At 34.8% G+C, this 17,921-nt stretch overlaps 1 protein-coding gene across 2 annotated transcripts in view; it reads left to right on the forward strand.

Annotated features, from left to right (window-relative positions):
* Positions 1-14,968, forward strand: part of LOC144959600 (uncharacterized) — a 28,860-nt gene extending 13,892 nt beyond the window's left edge. Inside the window, exons 6-12 of one of the 2 annotated variants that reach the window (XM_078892224.1) lie at positions 112-214; positions 2,683-2,793; positions 4,752-4,866; positions 5,233-5,339; positions 7,163-7,385; positions 11,425-11,483; positions 14,718-14,968. In XM_078892224.1, coding sequence (XP_078748350.1) covers positions 112-214; positions 2,683-2,793; positions 4,752-4,866; positions 5,233-5,339; positions 7,163-7,385; positions 11,425-11,483; positions 14,718-14,831 — 832 coding nt within the window. In that variant the 3' untranslated portion in view covers positions 14,832-14,968. The remainder of the gene's footprint in view (positions 1-111; positions 215-2,682; positions 2,794-4,751; positions 4,867-5,232; positions 5,340-7,162; positions 7,386-11,424; positions 11,484-14,717) is intronic. The other variant, XM_078892225.1, reaches the window with a different exon arrangement.
* Positions 14,969-17,921: the final 2,953 nt, after the last annotated feature.

Here is a 17,921-nt window from a genome sequence, read left to right on the forward strand (position 1 = left end):
TAAAAAAAAAAAGCAGTCTTCCTCAACTTGGGATTGAACCTCAGACCTCCTGATTATCAGTCAAAGGGGTACACGGATAACCTTTTTCCAATTATTCCTCTGTCTCACCAGAGCTCTACACTGCATGTGTGATTTGCCACCAGAGGCCTACCTGACGTTTAAGGAAAACAAGAATTTTGACAAGGTAGTCGATCACCTCAACAGTCAACAGCAGGTGAGGAGGTATAGATAGTATTGATGAGCACTATCAATAAATAAATCAATATAACATATCACATATATATCATGGTAGGGAGACCTTTGAGACCCCTTTGGTTGAAACAAATAAGATTCATTAAAAACTTTTCCTGATATGAATATAACATTTTAGGGATTTTACCTTGCCTTACAGGAGTTCCATCTCCCTACAGAGGTTGAATGTCATGGAGCGCCATTCTTCGCATCAAGGCCCTTTACAGAGCAGTTGATTATCTTTTTGCCAGTTGTTGCCTCCACATTTCCTATCCAGGACTTCCTTGGTTTGCCCCATGCCTTTCTGCCAGGGATTTTATTGAAGAGCATATAAAAATAATGTCATAATGATTATCACCTTATTCGTCAAATACATATTTTAAGTTATAGAGCTCCTGGACTAGGTCTTTTGTTCTCCCATAATGGGCAGGGAGGCAATTCCTGTGTCTTTTGAAAATATCAAATTTAGAAATTAAAGAGCAGGCACCGGTCTAAGATAAAGAACTGAACAAGTGTTTATGAAAGGTGCCGACAAAGCAAGAAAGAAAAGTACACGAAAAAAAAATCAGTGCCAGGCCAAAACCAAGTAATCTCATTCCAAGACGAAGACAAGAAAGCAAGTTGGAATACAGATAAAAGGGAATAGAAGACACAATAAGATTAACTGAACAAGTGTGTATAATGAAAGAAGCCAGACAAATTAAGAAAGAAAAATACAAGAAAAAAACCATCCCAAAAAATCAGTCGACCTTAACTGGGGACCGAACCTCAGACCTTCTGATTACTGGTCAGACGTGCTACCATTACACTGGTAATCTGAAAGGTCTGACGTTCGATCCCCAGTCAAGGTCGACTGATTTTTTGGGGATGTCTTTTTTCTTGTATTTTTCTTTCTTGCTTTGTCTGGCACCTTTCATACACACTTGTTCAGTTCTTTATCTTACTGTGTCTTCTATTGGTTTTGTCCTGGATATAGGTTGGAGTCCTTGGCTGGCTGTGAAACAGTCAAAGGTATGGTTATAATTTGTAGGAGATGATATTTTCTGTCTTGTAAACCATATTTTAGTTATTTGCTGTTATAATTCTTGTTTTGAATATCGTGATTTGTAAGCATTTGAATGTGTTCCTCTAAGTAGGGACCTGTGCTTGTGTCTGGGTAAGACTTTAGGGGATATCAAAGTAAGTAAGCTAATAGAGATTGAGATTAGCGGAAGAGTAGTGTCCCTTGATTGGACATCACCGGCGGAAAAGTTATGAGAGAGAGATTGTCAAGTTGGTTGTGCGCATGCGTCTCTCGTCCTCGCTTCCGGTGAAAGCGGTGTGAGACACTTCACCGAAAGCGAGGACGAGAGAGACGCATGCGCAAAACCATTTTGATGTTCTCTCTGTAAGGTGGCGTCCAATCAAGGGACGCTACTCTTCCGCTAATCTCATTCCCTATTGTTTGCTCTTGGAATCTTTAGCTGCTCCCAATTCGTACCAGTACCCTTTGTATTACTCTTCTCTTATGGTTTTAATTGTAAATTAAAACTGTTTAAAAACTATTCCGACTTCATTTTTACTAGTAATGAAACGACCTAATTGCTTTGCAAGCACTGTTATACTCTATAACTTTCTCGAGTTCATATGCATGGAAAATCGAATAAATTTGTTCGATTTTTGATGAGGGTGAACTCAAGAGAGTTAAAACTTAAAACTTAAGTCATACAGCTCCATTTTGATTAGTGTTGATGGTTTCCCTCTGATCCTTAATTCAGAAAAGTGAGTGGAGCAGGCATTTATGTTGATAATAACAAGAAACGAAGTGAGTAGGAAAGTGCCAGAAGACCATAGAGAATCCAGAAGACAACAGAGAATAAAACTTTCGCGGCGGCGATGGGGGCTTGAACCCGCGACCTTACTGGTACGACAACTCTGCCTGGCTGAGGAGAGTGTGACTCTACCGTATGAACTCTCCACCACTAGAGTCACTCTTTCCCCAGCCAGACGGAGTTTGTCGTACCAGTAAGGTTGCGGGTTCGAGCCCCCATCGTTGCTGCGAAAGTTTTATTCTTTATTGTTTTCTGGCACTTTGCAATAGAGTCTCCTATCCAAAGGGTAATTCGCAATAACTATTATTCATTTAAAACTTTGGAAATCATTATAAACTCATGCACATTACTCGGGAAGAAATTTTAATATTTTATTTTATTTTGTTTTTTTCACTATTTAACCGATAACCTGAATTTAACACAACAATAGACATAATATCTTTTCTTCAGATATGGCCATCAATAAGATGAGAATAGAGAGTTACAAATTGAATCTGTACTATAATCCATAAAAACAAAAAAACAAACAAAAACAATGTTTTTTCTTGACTCTCTTTCAAATGTTATATAATAAATTTTTCAGTCTGTTAAAAGTATCTAAATTGTCTTTCTATTTCTATATCCCCCCCCCCCCCCCCAGACTGCCCTGTTTATTGCTGTTGTGAATGGGACGAGACCAGAGGTGGTGCGATACTTGGTGGAGAACGGTGCTGATGTCAACATTGTGTGTAAAAGTGATTGTAATCGGCGGGTAAGACAAAACATTCCTCCTCCTAATAATAATAATAATAATAATAATAATAATAATAATAATAATAATAATAATAATAATAATAATAATAATAATAATAATAATAATATTATAATAATAATAATAATAATAATAATAATGATAATAATAATATTGATAATAATAATAATAATAATAATAATAATAATAATAATAATAATAATAATAATAATAATAATAATAATGATAATAATAATAATAATAATAATAATAATAATAATAATAATAATAATAATAATAATATGATGATGATGATGATGATGATGATGATGATGATGATGATGATGATGATGATGATGATGATGATGATATATGATAATAATATAAATAATAATAATAATAATAATAATAATAATAATAATAATGATAATAATAATAATAATAATAATAAATAATAATAATAATAATAATAATAATAATAATAATGATAATAATAATAATGATAATAATAATAATGATAATAATAATAATAATAATAATAATAATAATATAATAAATAATAATAATAATAATAATAATAATAATAATAATAATAATAATAATAATAATAATAATAATAATAATAATAATAATAATAATAATAATAATAATAATATAATAATAATAATTATAATAATATTATAATAATAATATAATAATAATAATAATAATAATAATAATAATAATAATAATAATAATAATATAATAATAATATAATAATAATATATACTTTATTCATCCAAAGAAAATGGAAATTCGTTTAGAGACGTGGCATGCATAAAAATGTATAAACACAACGTTGAGAATCTATGGCGACAATGTATACATATACATATATGCAAATGCATAAAACTGTAAAAAAATATACAACCAAGAACCTCACTCTTCATCTTTTTTTTTTTTTGGTAGAAAATGCATAACCTTTCTAAATTAATGAACAAAAATTATTAATAAAACAGCTTCGAAAAAGAAGAAAAATGCCAAATATGGACTGTTTTGGGCTCAAAGCTCTTCTTCAGCCAAAAGAGCTGAAGGCGGTAAAAACATGTCTTTGTCATGGAATGAGATTACTTGGTTTTGTCCTGGCCCTGGCTGGGAGGGAAATTGTCAAATGTATAGTTAGAGTTTTGGGAAATGATGTTTTTTTGTCTTGTAAATCATCTCTCTGTTATGTATTGTATTATTTTTGTTTTACATGTAAATGATTTGTTAACATTTGAGTGTTTTCCTCTTACTTGGGACCTGTGCTTGTGTCAGGATGAGACATTCATTTAGATGATTTCAAGCTAAGTACACTGATAGCGTGCTCTTGGAATCTACATCTGTTCCCGATTTGAACCAATTCCCCTTTGTCTTCCTTTTTCCCTAGGTGCTTAAATTGTAATACTAGAAAATGTTGCTATCCCATCTTCTTCCTTTATACTGGCAATGAAATGACCTAAATGTGTTGCAAATGCTGTAAAACCCTTATAAATTTTTATGAAAAAAACAAAACGTCTTGTTGCTGTTATGATGCTTTTTGTTTTTGTAAGTGAAATTGGTTAACTCACTCAACCCTAACACCGACTATATCAGTAGTTTACCCATGTTACTTTTTACCCCATGCCTATTTATTACACAATGTTATAGGCGCAGTATCAAAGCTAATGTTATTTCGTTTTTATATGTTAATAGTAGTTGAATAAAACTATCTATGTACATGCTCATTTTTAATACATTTTTTCCAGTTTTGAAAAGTAGCAAAACACTCTAGGATTGAGTGAATTAAATGTTTTTGAGCCACCAAAACCTTTAAATTTGATAACAGAGTTAGCACATTGGTACATTTCGAAGTTGCAGGATTTTTCACTTTCATTTATTCAAAGACCTTATAGGTTTTCTGAAGCCAGATGTTGGCTGGCACCTATGCATATAAATCACCCTCCTGTTTTCCATTTCAGAGTGTTGTGTTCCAGACAGCCTTACACGAGGCCGTGGAGTGTAGGAATGTAAAGATTGCACAAATCCTCCTGACTTCTCACAATGTTGATGTGGATGCAAAGAGACGAGGATCTCGTATGTTATCATTCCATCACTGTCATTGTCATCATCATCATCATCATCATCATCATCATCATCATCATCATCATCATCATCATCGCCCTCATCGCCCTATTTGCCAGCTTGTCTTCTCTTTCTTTTTTAAAATTGATAATAATGCATCATCATCAGCATCATCATCATCATCATTATCATCGTCCTCATCATCATCACCATCATCACATAATCATCACCATCATCATCATCATCATCATCATCATCATCATCATCATCATCATCATCATCATCATCATTGTTATCACATCATCATCCTCATCGTCCTCTTTGCCATCTTGACTTCTTAACTGCGTTTATTTATAATGATGAAAATCTCTTTGACAGATATGACACCTCTGATGTTGGCTCTGACAGAACACCAACCTCCTAAACGTGACAACATTAAGATGATTGAGACCTTGCTCAATCACACACCTTCCCTTGATGTCAGGGTAAATCAAAATGAAATGATTCCAATATCTAGGTGGGGTAATTTGACCTCCCATGGTGGGCAGGCGGTCACTTACTGTGTCTTCTATCACCCCTATATCTGTTTTCTGAATTGTTTTCTGTCTTTGTCTAGAAATTGGATTCCTTGTTGTTTTTTTTTGTCCTGGCCTTTTCCAGAGTCATTGGCTGAGGGGAAAACAGTCAAATGTCGTGTTAGTTTTGGAAGGTGATATTTTTTTTGGAGAAAAAGATAAAGGGAGTAAATGTGACTCATAGATAAGGGAACAACACAAAACAAACGACGTGTTTACTTGAAAAAGGCCAAAGGCTGAAACGTCGTTTGTTTTGTGTTGCTGTTCCCTTATTTATGAGTCACATTTACTCCCTTTATCTTTCTCTCCATTTTATTGACTTATTTAGGCACCTCTAGTTTTTTATATTTTTTTCTTTGCAAATCATCTCTCTGTTGCATACTGATAGTTATATTTTTTGTGTTTTGAACAGATTTTGTAAACATTTGAATGTTTTCCTCTAAGTCGGATCCTGTGCTGGTGTCTGGATGAGAATTTTAGGGGACCTCAAACTAAGAACATTGCTGGGATGTTCTTGGAATCTACATCTGTTTCCTGTTTTAACTAATTCCGCATTATCTCACTTTTTCTTGGGTGCTTTAATTGTAATTCTAGAATTTTTTTGCCATCACATTTTCTTCCTTTTTACTGGCGCTGATAATATAACCTAAATGTGTTTCAAGTGCCATAATAACAATACTAATAATAATAATAATAATAATACTAATAATAATAATAATAATAATAATAACAATAATAATAATAATAATAATAATAATAATAATAATAATAATAATAATAATAAATAATAGATCTTTATTGTCCATAAATATGGCAATTTGTCATTTAGTTACACTTGTTATAACGTTAAATGATAACTGCAATATTGAACAAATATTTCACTCCTACTTATTTTCTCTCTCTCTCTCTCATTCACTCTCTCTCCCTCTCTCTCTCTCTCTCTCCCTCTCTCTCTCTCTCTCTCTCTCTCTCTCTCTCTCTCTCTCTCTCTTCCTCTCTTTCTTTCACGCGTGCGCTATACACAACATAAACATATTCATTTCGTTTTCAATTTGTTACAATTGTGGCAATTCGACACCAAAAATTATCATCATTATCAATTGGTCAATTAATCTAACATTAAATAAATTAATCAGTTAATCAGTCAACGAATCAATCCAATGTCTAAAGCAGGCTATGGGGATCTTCTTTGTTTTTTTTAATGTGAGCTTTCTATTTAGGCAGGTGAATTGCCAGAGTGGTTAAGGCATTTCACTGTGACCGGGAAGGTCCTGGGTTCAAGCCCCGCTTCAGGCATTTTCGTTTTTTCCTTGGGCAAGAATATTAACCCCCAATTTGCTCACTTGGACAACATGGGTGATTTCTGTTGACATCAGACCTCCTATTTGATGAATTATCTATATTTATTCGTCCGTGGAATGCCTAGGCGACGATATCTTATGATGTTGTGGCGGAGGGTATAATTTTATTTTTTTAAATTTCGTGGTAGCTTAATATTTGAACTTTTATATAGAGCAATACATGCTCATAATGCTTTTAAAAATAACCCTAGCTAAGAGCAACACTTAACATATAGGAAACAACACGATGCCTCTAACGTGATATTGAAACAGTAACAGGCAAGTTTGTAAGCAATCCGCTTCTCCACAGGAAACCAATGCAACGACTGCACGACAGGATTGATGTGATCTGACTTTTTTGATTTGGTAACAATCCTATTTCTTTGTCCTCAGGACATCGAGGGTAAGACCCCTTTAATGTATATGGTGATGTCAGGTGACGTCCGATTGGTCAGAAATGTCTTTGAGGAAGTTGGAGTCCAGGTGGCCAGGGATCTGGTGACCACTGCGTCCAAAATGAAAATGACTTGTCTTCACTACGCCGCTGCCCTGCAAGAGAGAAAAATTGACAAGAATCAGAAGATGGAACTGATGAGGTTGTTGATTGAACACGGAGGTGAGTGAAATTTAAAAAAAAACAAACCAGAACTATAACATTTATATAGCGCAATAGCCACTAAATGTGCTCAAAGCGCTTTACAAGGGGTCCCGAACAAACAGCAACACTTAACGTGTAGAACGAGACATGACTCCTGTTTGATGATATTACATTTTTTTCTGAAAGAAACAACGCTGATCACGGCCAGGAGTTCTCATTTTACACCTAAGTGCGGTGAGAAAATGTGAGTGAAGATCCTTTTCCAAGGACTCAACTATGTGCCACTCAGAGCAGGACTCTATCCTGGACATTCCGGTCCGAAGGCGAGTGTCATACTACCAGACCACAATCTTTACTCGTCTTTACACAGCAGTGATGTGTCCAGATTATATTGCTCTTAACCCTCTCCTTACCAACCATAGGAAAATTGTCACATTCATTACGATCCAACCAGCATTTTTATCATTCAGACTCCGTTTGTAAATCTTACAATTTAAAGAAAAAATGTTTTATTATAGCTATAAAAACGTGTAGAGTTAATTTTGTTGATAAATATTATGCATAGAATGTATTTGTTGCTTTTCTATTTGAGTAAGAAAAACATATTTTTATGTTGGATGTGTGTGAAATTTTGAGGAAAATTCTGAAAATGGTTGGTAAGGAAAGTGTTAACCCTCAAACAGGGAGGAGATAGGGATCTCAGTGGATCTCAAACTTTTCCAAAAATTTCAATCAGCGGTTTCCTCTGAAATTTTGTATTGTCTTACAGTCCTCAACTTAAAATCTTGATAGACTAACAACAAAAACGCCAAATATACTAAAATATGAAAAAAAAAATGATTTCATTTTTTAAAACATTCCCTTAATAAACTGGCTTTAGATTACGTAAAAAGTAATACGCTTCAACAGGCATAACGTCACTTCCCTCGTAATGACACATGGTAACTTAGTAACTGGCTCTAAACTATCGGAACAATAGCGGACGTACTTATGAAATATTTCTCCCACGAGCATAAAAGCGTATCCAGAGGAAAAAAAAAACATAAATCTGATCATGTTTTGACTTTTACACATTCTGATCACAAGACATATGAAAAGTTCTAGCCAGCATGAAGAATAACAAGTTCAGATTTTCTTTGGTTAGAACCATGATGGCCGCCGTTGCTGGGCGACATGACATCAGACTGTTGAATCCAATTTGCAACTGAAACTGTGCGATCTCCACATTTCATATTCTTTGGCAGAAATTTGATGAAGAATTTGCTGGGTATTTGCATAATGTGTCATTATGACCCAGACCTAATGATGTGGTGTGCCTGTTAAAGCTCATTGCTTGTCATATCCTCATGTTGATTTCATTCAAAAGCAATCAGTTTATATAACATTTTGTTTTTTTTTGTCCCTAGAGAAATTAACAAATTATATTATTATCTAGTTTAACTCTTTAAGATTCAACCCGACAAAAACCGACATCGGCATAATATTCATGGGCGGGGTAGTCAAGACTGGCCTCAGTAAGTAAAATCCAATCGTTGTGAAGGAAATGACAGGCCCTGTCACTGCCGCAGGGTGTTTTCAGCTTTGATTTTTATAAATTTGTCGACATAAAAGAAAATACGTTTCAGAAATTGCGATTTAAATCCTATTTTATTTGCGGGTGAAAATCATTGACATTGCACTTTGTTTGGTAAAAATCGGTAAATCGGACTTTGGTGATGAAAAATGACTTTGAAGACCATTATTGTAAACTTTTAAAAATATTATGAATAATTTATAACTCCCTTATGTGTGGGTCGATTTTGTCATTCGAGGTATCAATTTTATTGTAATAAAGAGATAGGAACTTCAGAGTTATTTTTTCTGATGCGAAATTATAACTTTGTAATTTTAGAACCAAGAAAAATAGTCGGTAAATAAATTTGTTACACCTCTTTGATAGACCGCCGGGGTCCGTTCGTGTAGAATTGTGAATCAAGCATCTCAAAGTCTTCGACCAATCACAGGCTATCTATCCAGCTGGCCGAAACAAAGACGCTTCTCCCCGTCGATGTATTATGCTATTGTTATGCAAGGAATATAACACCTTATGGAGTAGGCCTAAAAGCTAAAATCTAAAAGTAAAAAATATAATTCTGAGGAATTTGAGAGTCACATTGCTGAAATCAGCTTGAAAAAAGAAGTACATTGGTCTTTGTTTCATAAAAATCGGTTGAAAACCAACTGTTTTACGAATAAATTTGATTTTAAAAATTGCTTTTGTTTATTTTAGCTTTTTTTAGCAACTTTTTTATTTATCGGCCGATTTTCTTGATTTTTATATCATTCTTTATATCTCAATGAGACGAGATCCGTGATATACTTTGTTTGTTTCAAATGTAACTAGAACATAATTTGGCTTTTTTACCTATTGACCATGCCTCGATAATTTATTCAACAACGTGGCGATGTGACGCAACTATTCCATGGCCGTCTTCCACTGCATCGATGATGATTCAATTCATTGTTGACGGCTGTTGACACGTGGGCTGTCAGAACGACCAATCGTTGAAGGGTCAAGATGCTCAGTAGCCAATCGTTCTTTGGTCAAAAAACTTATGAACTCACGAGAACAAAAGTTTGAAATTTGGTGATGGACGGACCTATGAAATCGTTTCTGGGCGGAGTTTAGCCATGAGTGACCATAGAAAACGAAAAGGCGACTACAGATATCAAAGAGTAGGCTTATATCATCAAAGGATGTCTACATGATTGACATGGCCATATAGGGAACTCATTATCTACTCCCCCAAAAAGAATCTGAACACGAGAGGGTTAACTCTTTCGGCGCTGAGGCTATATTCGCATTTCCTTCACAAAATGGCTGAAACCTGATTGAGGCAGCATGAGAATGACAAGCTAAGACAAAGTGACATTGAATTCGGTGCAAAATCTCAATTAAAATACCCACCTTGAGCCAATTAAATGTTTTGATAAAAGAAATGATACCATTGGTTCAATTTATAGTACTTTTGTAGAAAATAGGATTGGGTTACATTATTAATTTTACCTTTCAAGACCGGCCACACTGTGCGGCCATTGGCAGTAGAACAGATTCTGCTGTGGCTGCACAATGCGGCCAGTGGCACTGAACGAGTTAACCTCCCATGGTGGGCAGGAGGTCACTTGCTGTGTCTTCTATTCCCCAAATCTGTTTCCCCGAGTTGCTTTCTGTCTTTGTCTTGGAATAGGATTACATCATTTTGACCTGGCCCTTGACTGAGAGGGAAACAGTCAAATGTATAGTGTTAGTTTTGGAAGGTGATATTTTTTCCCCCTTGTAAATCAGCTCTCTGTTATCTGCTTATCATCATATTTTTGTTTGAACATATCTTGTAAACATTTGAGTGTATATATTCCTGTTAGTGGGATCCTGCGCTGGTGTCTGAATGAGACTTTTAAGTGATCTCAATTCAGTACATTGATAGTGTGCTCTTGGAATCTACTTCTGTTCCCTATTTGAACCAATTCCCCCTTTGTCTTACTTTTTCTTGGATCCTTTAATTGTAATTCTAGAATTATTTTACTGTCTTATTCTCTTCCTTTTTGCTGATGTGTTGCAAGCGCCGTAAAAAAACCACCTTACAACCAAACAAAACATATGATCTAGCAGGCGTCTTCAATTCCTTTGTCAATAAAATTGACTAACCCTTTACACCAGTGCCTGTTCCCTTATGTTTCCCTTTGAAGTATTCCCCAAGTTTAATATTGTATTGAGGGTTTCGATAGTTCAGTTGGTAGAGCACTCGTTTCACACACAAAGGAACTGAAATTGATCCCGTGTGCAATCGAGATTTTTTTTATATCCCCCTGTCTACCCAGCAGTGAATGGGCAGCTGGGTCTATTAGATATGGCGGAAAGTACTTTGGAATAGACTAGTGTCCTATACAAAGGATAGTAAGCAATTGCTGTTGTCTGTTTGACGCTATAGATAAGCTCTGGCTCCATGAGCCTAATGGCTCTGAAGGACTACTTAATATTGTATTAATGTTTCTTTAATTATTTTTTTTTCTCTATCAGCCAATCCTGATATACAGAACTGTGATAAAGATTCACCTCGTCGTTTGGCTCCAGGACAGGTAAGATCTTACAGCCACTGGTAGAGGTACAGGTGTGTTGGTTTAGACAAGAGGTACAGGTGTGTTGGTTTAGACAAGAGGTATATGTGTGTTGGTTTAGACAAGAGGGATAAGTATGTTGGTTTAGACAAGAGGTATAGGTGTGTTGGTTTAGACAAGAGGGATAATGTGTGTTGGTTTAGACAAGAGGTATAGTGTGTTGGTTTAGACAAGAGGATATGTGTGTTGGTTTAGACAAGAGGTAAGTGTGTTGGTTTAGACAAGAGGTACAGGTGTGTTTGGTTAGACAAGAGGTATCAGGTGTGTTGGTTTAGACAAGAGGTACAGGTGTGTTGGTGTAGACAAGAGGTATATGTGTGTTGGTTTAGACGAGAGGGATAAGTGTGTTGGTTTAGACAAGAGGTACATGTGTGTTGGTTTAGACAAGAGTGATAAGTGTGTTGGTTTAGACAAGAGGTATATGTGTGTTGGTTTAGACAAGAGGTATAGGTGTGTTGGTTTAGACAAGAGGTATAGGTGTGTTGGTTTAGACAAGAGGGATAAGTGTGTTGGTTTAGACAAGAGGTATATGTGTGTTGGTTTAGACAAGAGGTATATGTGTGTTGGTTTAGACAAGAGGGATAAGTGTGTTGGTTTAGACAAGAGGTATATGTGTGTTGGTTTAGACAAGAGGTATATGTGTGTTGGTTTAGACAAGAGGTATAGGTGTGTTGGTTTAGACAAGAGGGATAAGTGTGTTGGTTAAGACAAGAGGTATATGTGTATTGGTTTAGACAAGAGGTATAGGTGTGTTGGTTTAGACAAGAGGTATAGGTGTGTTGGTTTAGACAAGAGGGATAAATGTGTTGGTTTAGACAAGAGGGATAAGTGTGTTGGTTTAGACAAGAGGTATATGTGTGTTGGTTTAGACAAGAGGTATAGGTTTGTTGGTTTAGACAAGAGGTATAGGTGTGTTGGTTTAGACAAGAGGTATAGGTGTGCTGGTTTAGACAAGAGGTATAGGTGTGTTGGTTTAGACAAGAGGTATAGGTGTGTTGGCTTAGACAAGAGGTATAGGTGTATTGGTTTAGACAAGATGTATATGTGTGTTGGTTTAGACAAGAAGTATAGGTGTGTTGGTTTAGACAAGAGGTATAGGTGTGTTGGTTTAGACAAGAGGTATATGTGTGTTGGTTTAGACAAGAGGGATAAGTTGTTGGTTTAGACAAGAGGGGTATGTGTGTTGGTTTAGACGAGAGGTAAAGGTGTGTTGGTTTAGACAAGAGGTAAGGTGTGTTGGTTTAGACAAGAGGTGTAGGTATGTTGGTTTAGACAAGAGGTATAGGTGTGTTGGTTTAGACAAGAGGTGTAGGTATGTTGGTTTAGACAAGAGGTATAAGTGTGCTGGTTTAGGCAAGAGGTATAGGTGTGTTGGTTTAGACAAGAGGTATAGGTGTGTTGGTTTAGACAAGAGGTATAGGTGTGTTGGTTTAGACAAGAAGTATAGGTGTGTTGGTTTAGACAAGAGGTATAGGTGTGTTGGTTTAGACAAGAGGTATAGGTGTGTTGGTTTAGACAAGAGGTATAGGTGTGCTGGTTTAGACAAGAGGTATAGGTGTGTTGGTTTAGACAAGAGGTATAGGTGTGTTGGCTTAGACAAGAGGTATAGGTGTGTTGGTTTTGACAAGAGGGATACGTGTGTTGGTTTAGACAAGAGGTATAGGTGTGTTGGTTTAGACAATAGGTATATGTGTGTTGGTTTAGACAAGAGGTATAGGTGTATTGGTTTAGACAAGAGGTATAGGTGTGTTGGTTTAGACAAGAGGTATATGTGTGTTGGTTTAGACAAGAAGTATAGGTGTGTTGGTTTAGACAAGAGGTATAGGTGTGTTGGTTTAGACAAGAGGTATATGTGTGTTGGTTTAGACAAGAGGGATAAGTGTGTTGGTTTAGACAAGAGGGGTATGTGTGTTGGTTTAGACGAGAGGTAAAGGTGTGTTGGTTTAGACAAGAGGTAAGGTGTGTTGGTTTAGACAAGAGGTGTAGGTATGTTGGTTTAGACAAGAGGTATAGGTGTGTTGGTTTAGACAAGGGGTGTAGGTATGTTGGTTTAGACAGGGGGGGGGGGGGGAGGAATAGATAGATTTGGACAGATTTCAGACGAATTGATGAATGGATGGACGAACTGATGGACGGACGGGCAAATAGACAAGCAGAGGTATAGGTGTGTTCGTTTAGACAGGGGAGAGGAATAGATAGATATGGACAGATATCAGACAAATTGATGAATGGATGGACGGATGGACAAATAGACACGCAGACACTGATTGGTTGACAGAGAAAATCTTGACTTCATCTGGGATTGACTTTGTTCACTTTACACATGAAGCAAATGTTCTACCAACTGAGCTATTTACACTCCTAGTAAGACAAAGCGGTGGGAAAAAAAATCTGAACTCTATACTAATACTAAGGCTTCATGTTAGTTCCTGCTTGTTGGATGCGTTGTTCTCTACCAGTTGAGTTATAAAAAAAAACTTGTATGAATTGACTTGACTTGACTTAGATGCCTTTCGCGTCTCGACCGAAAGATCGGGTCGCCTTGGCTGTTTCCAGTATTTCCTGTGTGAGGTGTCTCCAATATTGCCGGTCCTCTGCTAGGGTTCTCAGATTTTCAAGGTCCCCTGCCGTTATGAGACTAATGCTTTGTCCAAGTGTTGTGAGGTTTTTGTTTAGGATCACGGGGAGTGTTGTGATCGGTCTTCCTCTGAAAAGGTTCCCGTGTTTTTGGAAGTATCCCGACATGGCTTGGTTTGCTGGTATGTTTTTGTCCCTGCGTAGTATGTGACCGAAAAGTTGCCATCGTTGTTGTAAAATGTCAAGGGAGATTGGTCTTTCTTTTGTGATCTTATAGAGTGATTCATTTGAGATCTTTTTGGGGTATTTGATGTCCAGTACCCTTCTTAGCTGTGTGCGATGGAAGGCATCCAGATGTTCTTCTTCGGATTTTGTCAACGCCCAAGTGCCGCAGTTATACAGAAGTACCGGTTTTACAAGAGCATGGTACAGTTTCAGTTTGGTTTTTCTCTTTATTTTGTCACCTCTAATCCATACATTGGTGAGTTTACTGAGTGCGGCATTTGATAGCTGTATGAATTAGTTCAACTAATTTTGTTTTTTAATGAATTAACTTTTGTTCAGAGCATAAGTAGTAAAATCATGGCTCCATTTTTTTTCATCTTTGTTTATAACCAGATCTCCATGGTGATGAGTCAGTTAAAGCCCAAAATTATGACTGATGGAGCCTGCAGCAGCGATTCCCCCCGAAACAGTCCTCAGACCACACCTAATACTAAAAGTGATGAATGAATTCTAGATGTTTAGTTATTCATAATTCATATCAATTGCTTCACCCCCCCCCCCTCCTCCTTTTTCCACCCCAGCCCAGGTTGTTTTCACCTAATAAACCATACTGGCTAATACCTACTCAGTCCCCCCCCCCCCCCTTTTTTTTTTTTTAAATAGTGTGATAAGGATATGGAAGTCCATCCCAGACAACTTTACAAATTATGAGAAATTTACTTTTGCCAAGGAGAAAACATTTCGGTCACAGGACAAACGTATTGTGTTACAAAATCAAATGAAATATTTATTTTTGGCCGTTGGCCAATAGTCATAAGATATCTCTGAACAAATTATTCCAACAATTATAATAATAAAGGGATAACATGCTTTTAGTAATCGTCTATAGCTTAAATAAGAAGCAATAATAATAATAATAATAATCATAATCATAATAATAATAATATTGATAATAATAATAATAATGATAATAATAATATTACTATTACTAATAATAATAATAATAATAATAAGAAGAAGAAGAAGAAGAAGAAGAAGAAGAAAGAAGAAGAAGAAGAAGAAGAAGAAGAAGAAGAAGAAGAAGAAGAAGAAGAAGAAGAAGAGGAAGAAGAAGAAGAAGAAGAAGAAGAAGAAGAAGAAGAAGAAGAAGAAGAAGAAGAAGAGTAATAATGATAATAATAATAATAATAATAATAATAATAATAATAATAATAATAATAATAATGATAATAATAATAATAATAATAATAATAATAATAATAATAATAATAATAATAATAATAATAATGATAATAATAATGATAATAATAATAATAATAATAATAATAATAATAATAATAATAAATAATAATAATAATAATAATAATAATAATAATAATAATAATAATAATGATAATAAAAACAGTAACCGTAACCGGACACCATTCCACACCACACAATAAACTATGTCGAGTTTATCTTCAGTATACTGAAGCTGCAGCAATATGGATTGGACTTGATTGGATTTGGATTACGCAGTAACGTTGTCAGCCAACAAGTAATAAATAACATAACAATGTGAAATTGAATGTAAGCTTCAATTTAATATACGAAAACAGATACAAATACAATGGATGTTTCGGGTTCTCCCCATTATCAACAAAACAGGATGAATGAAATTAATACTACAGACGAATGAGATAATTTGGTCTTGGCGTTGTTAAAAGTCCCTCAACCCTAACACCGACTATATCCGTCGTATAATACCCGGGTAACTTTGACCCCATGCCTATTTATTACATTTTTCTGAGACAAATTATAGGCGTAGTATCAAAGCTAATGAAGTCCTTCATTTTTTACATGTTAATGGTAGTTGAATACAACTATCTATGTACATGCTCATTTTTACATACATTTTTTTTTCCAATTTTCAAAAGCAGGAAAAATCTATAGGATGGAGTGAGTTAAGGTGACAAGGGATGGTACTGAGTTGCAAGAAGCTGTGAACTGTAAAAAGTAGTAAACAAATATGAATATATAACAAATATATGAATAAATAAAATATGAATAAAAAGTAATCAATGAAACAAAATGAATATATTATTGAATATAAAAATTCAGAAACAAGTAAATACAAAAACAAAATAACTATATAAATTAATAGATAAGTAAATAAATAAATGAATTCTCATATAAATAATATTTTGAAAAAATTATTATTATTTTTTTTTTTAATTGATTTATTTACTTAGTTTTATTTTTTATTTATTCATTTATTTTTGCCAATAACTTTAAGGTCAATATCTATAATATGTTTATATTTTTAAAAAGCATAAGAGGCAGGCTAATATTTTGGGAAATGTTTTTTATTCTTGTATTTTTCTTGCTTTGCCTGACACTGACACTGTTTCACACACACACATTTTTTCTAAATTTTTTTTGTCACTTTGTTTTCAAAAATAAAAATGGAGGTTCTCTCTCTATCTAATATCTATGTCCTCCTATCGTAGGCAGGGAGGTACCTGTTGTGTCTTCTATCCCCCTGTTTCTGTTTTTCAATTGCTTTCTGTCTTTGTCTTGGAATGAGATTACTTGGTTTTGTCCTGGTCCTGGCCAGATGCCCTGGCTGAGAGGGAAACAGTCGAAAGTATAGTTAGTTTTGGGAGATGATATTTTTTTCCTTGTAGATCATCTCTCTTATGTATTTATTTATATTTGTTATCTTCAATGTATAATGTAAGCATTTGAGTGTATTCCTCTTTGTTGGATCTTGTGCTTGTGCCCGGATGAGACTTAGGTGATCTCAAACTAAGTACATTGATGGTATGCCCTTGTAATCTACATCTGATCCCTATTTGTGCCCAGTTCCCCTATGTCTTACTTTCTCTTGGGTGCTTTAATTGTAATTCTAGAACTTTTTACTATCCCATTTTCTTTCTTTTTTTACTGGCGCTGATATAACCTAAATGTGTTGCAAGCACCGTAAAACCCTTAAAAACAAACAAAAAACACACTTTTTCAGATTTTTTTTTGTCACTTTATTTTCAAAAATAAAAGTGGAGGTACTCTATTTAATATCTAGGCCAGTTTTCTGGGGTTTTTTTTTCTTTTATTAAAAAAAATGTTTAAAATAAATATAATGGATAATGCCAAAGAATATATTTAACTATATCGTTATAGCTATAATCCCAAACTAAGAAATGGCGTGTTGAGACTGTATGTACATAATTGTTTTTAGGGCAAATATTTAATGGTTGATTTTCCTGTGTCAGGCTGAACATTTCCAAATGCTGGCAGTCTGAACAAGATTTAAGATATGTTTGATTATTCATCTATTTTTTATTTATTATTTTATTTTTTTCATTGGATTTATAACTTGATTATGTCATTTATAAATATAATATTTTTCTTCAGTTGTTCAAACATTCCTTTAATGGTATTGTTAGAATTGATCTGATCATTAAAATGATGATTACTATTATTTTCATCATCTTTATCACCGTGAATATCATCATCACTATATGGTCTAGTTGGTATGATACTCGCCTTTAGACAGAGGGGTCCATGGTTCGAGTTCCGCTTTGGGCGGTGCATAATTGAGTCTTTGGAAAAAGCTCT

Source organism: Berghia stephanieae, chromosome 14 (assembly GCF_034508935.2).
Source record: "Berghia stephanieae isolate SIO BIC M18660-M18661 chromosome 14, UCSD_Bste_1.3, whole genome shotgun sequence".
In the NCBI taxonomy this organism is placed as follows: Eukaryota; Metazoa; Mollusca; class Gastropoda; order Nudibranchia; family Aeolidiidae; genus Berghia; species Berghia stephanieae.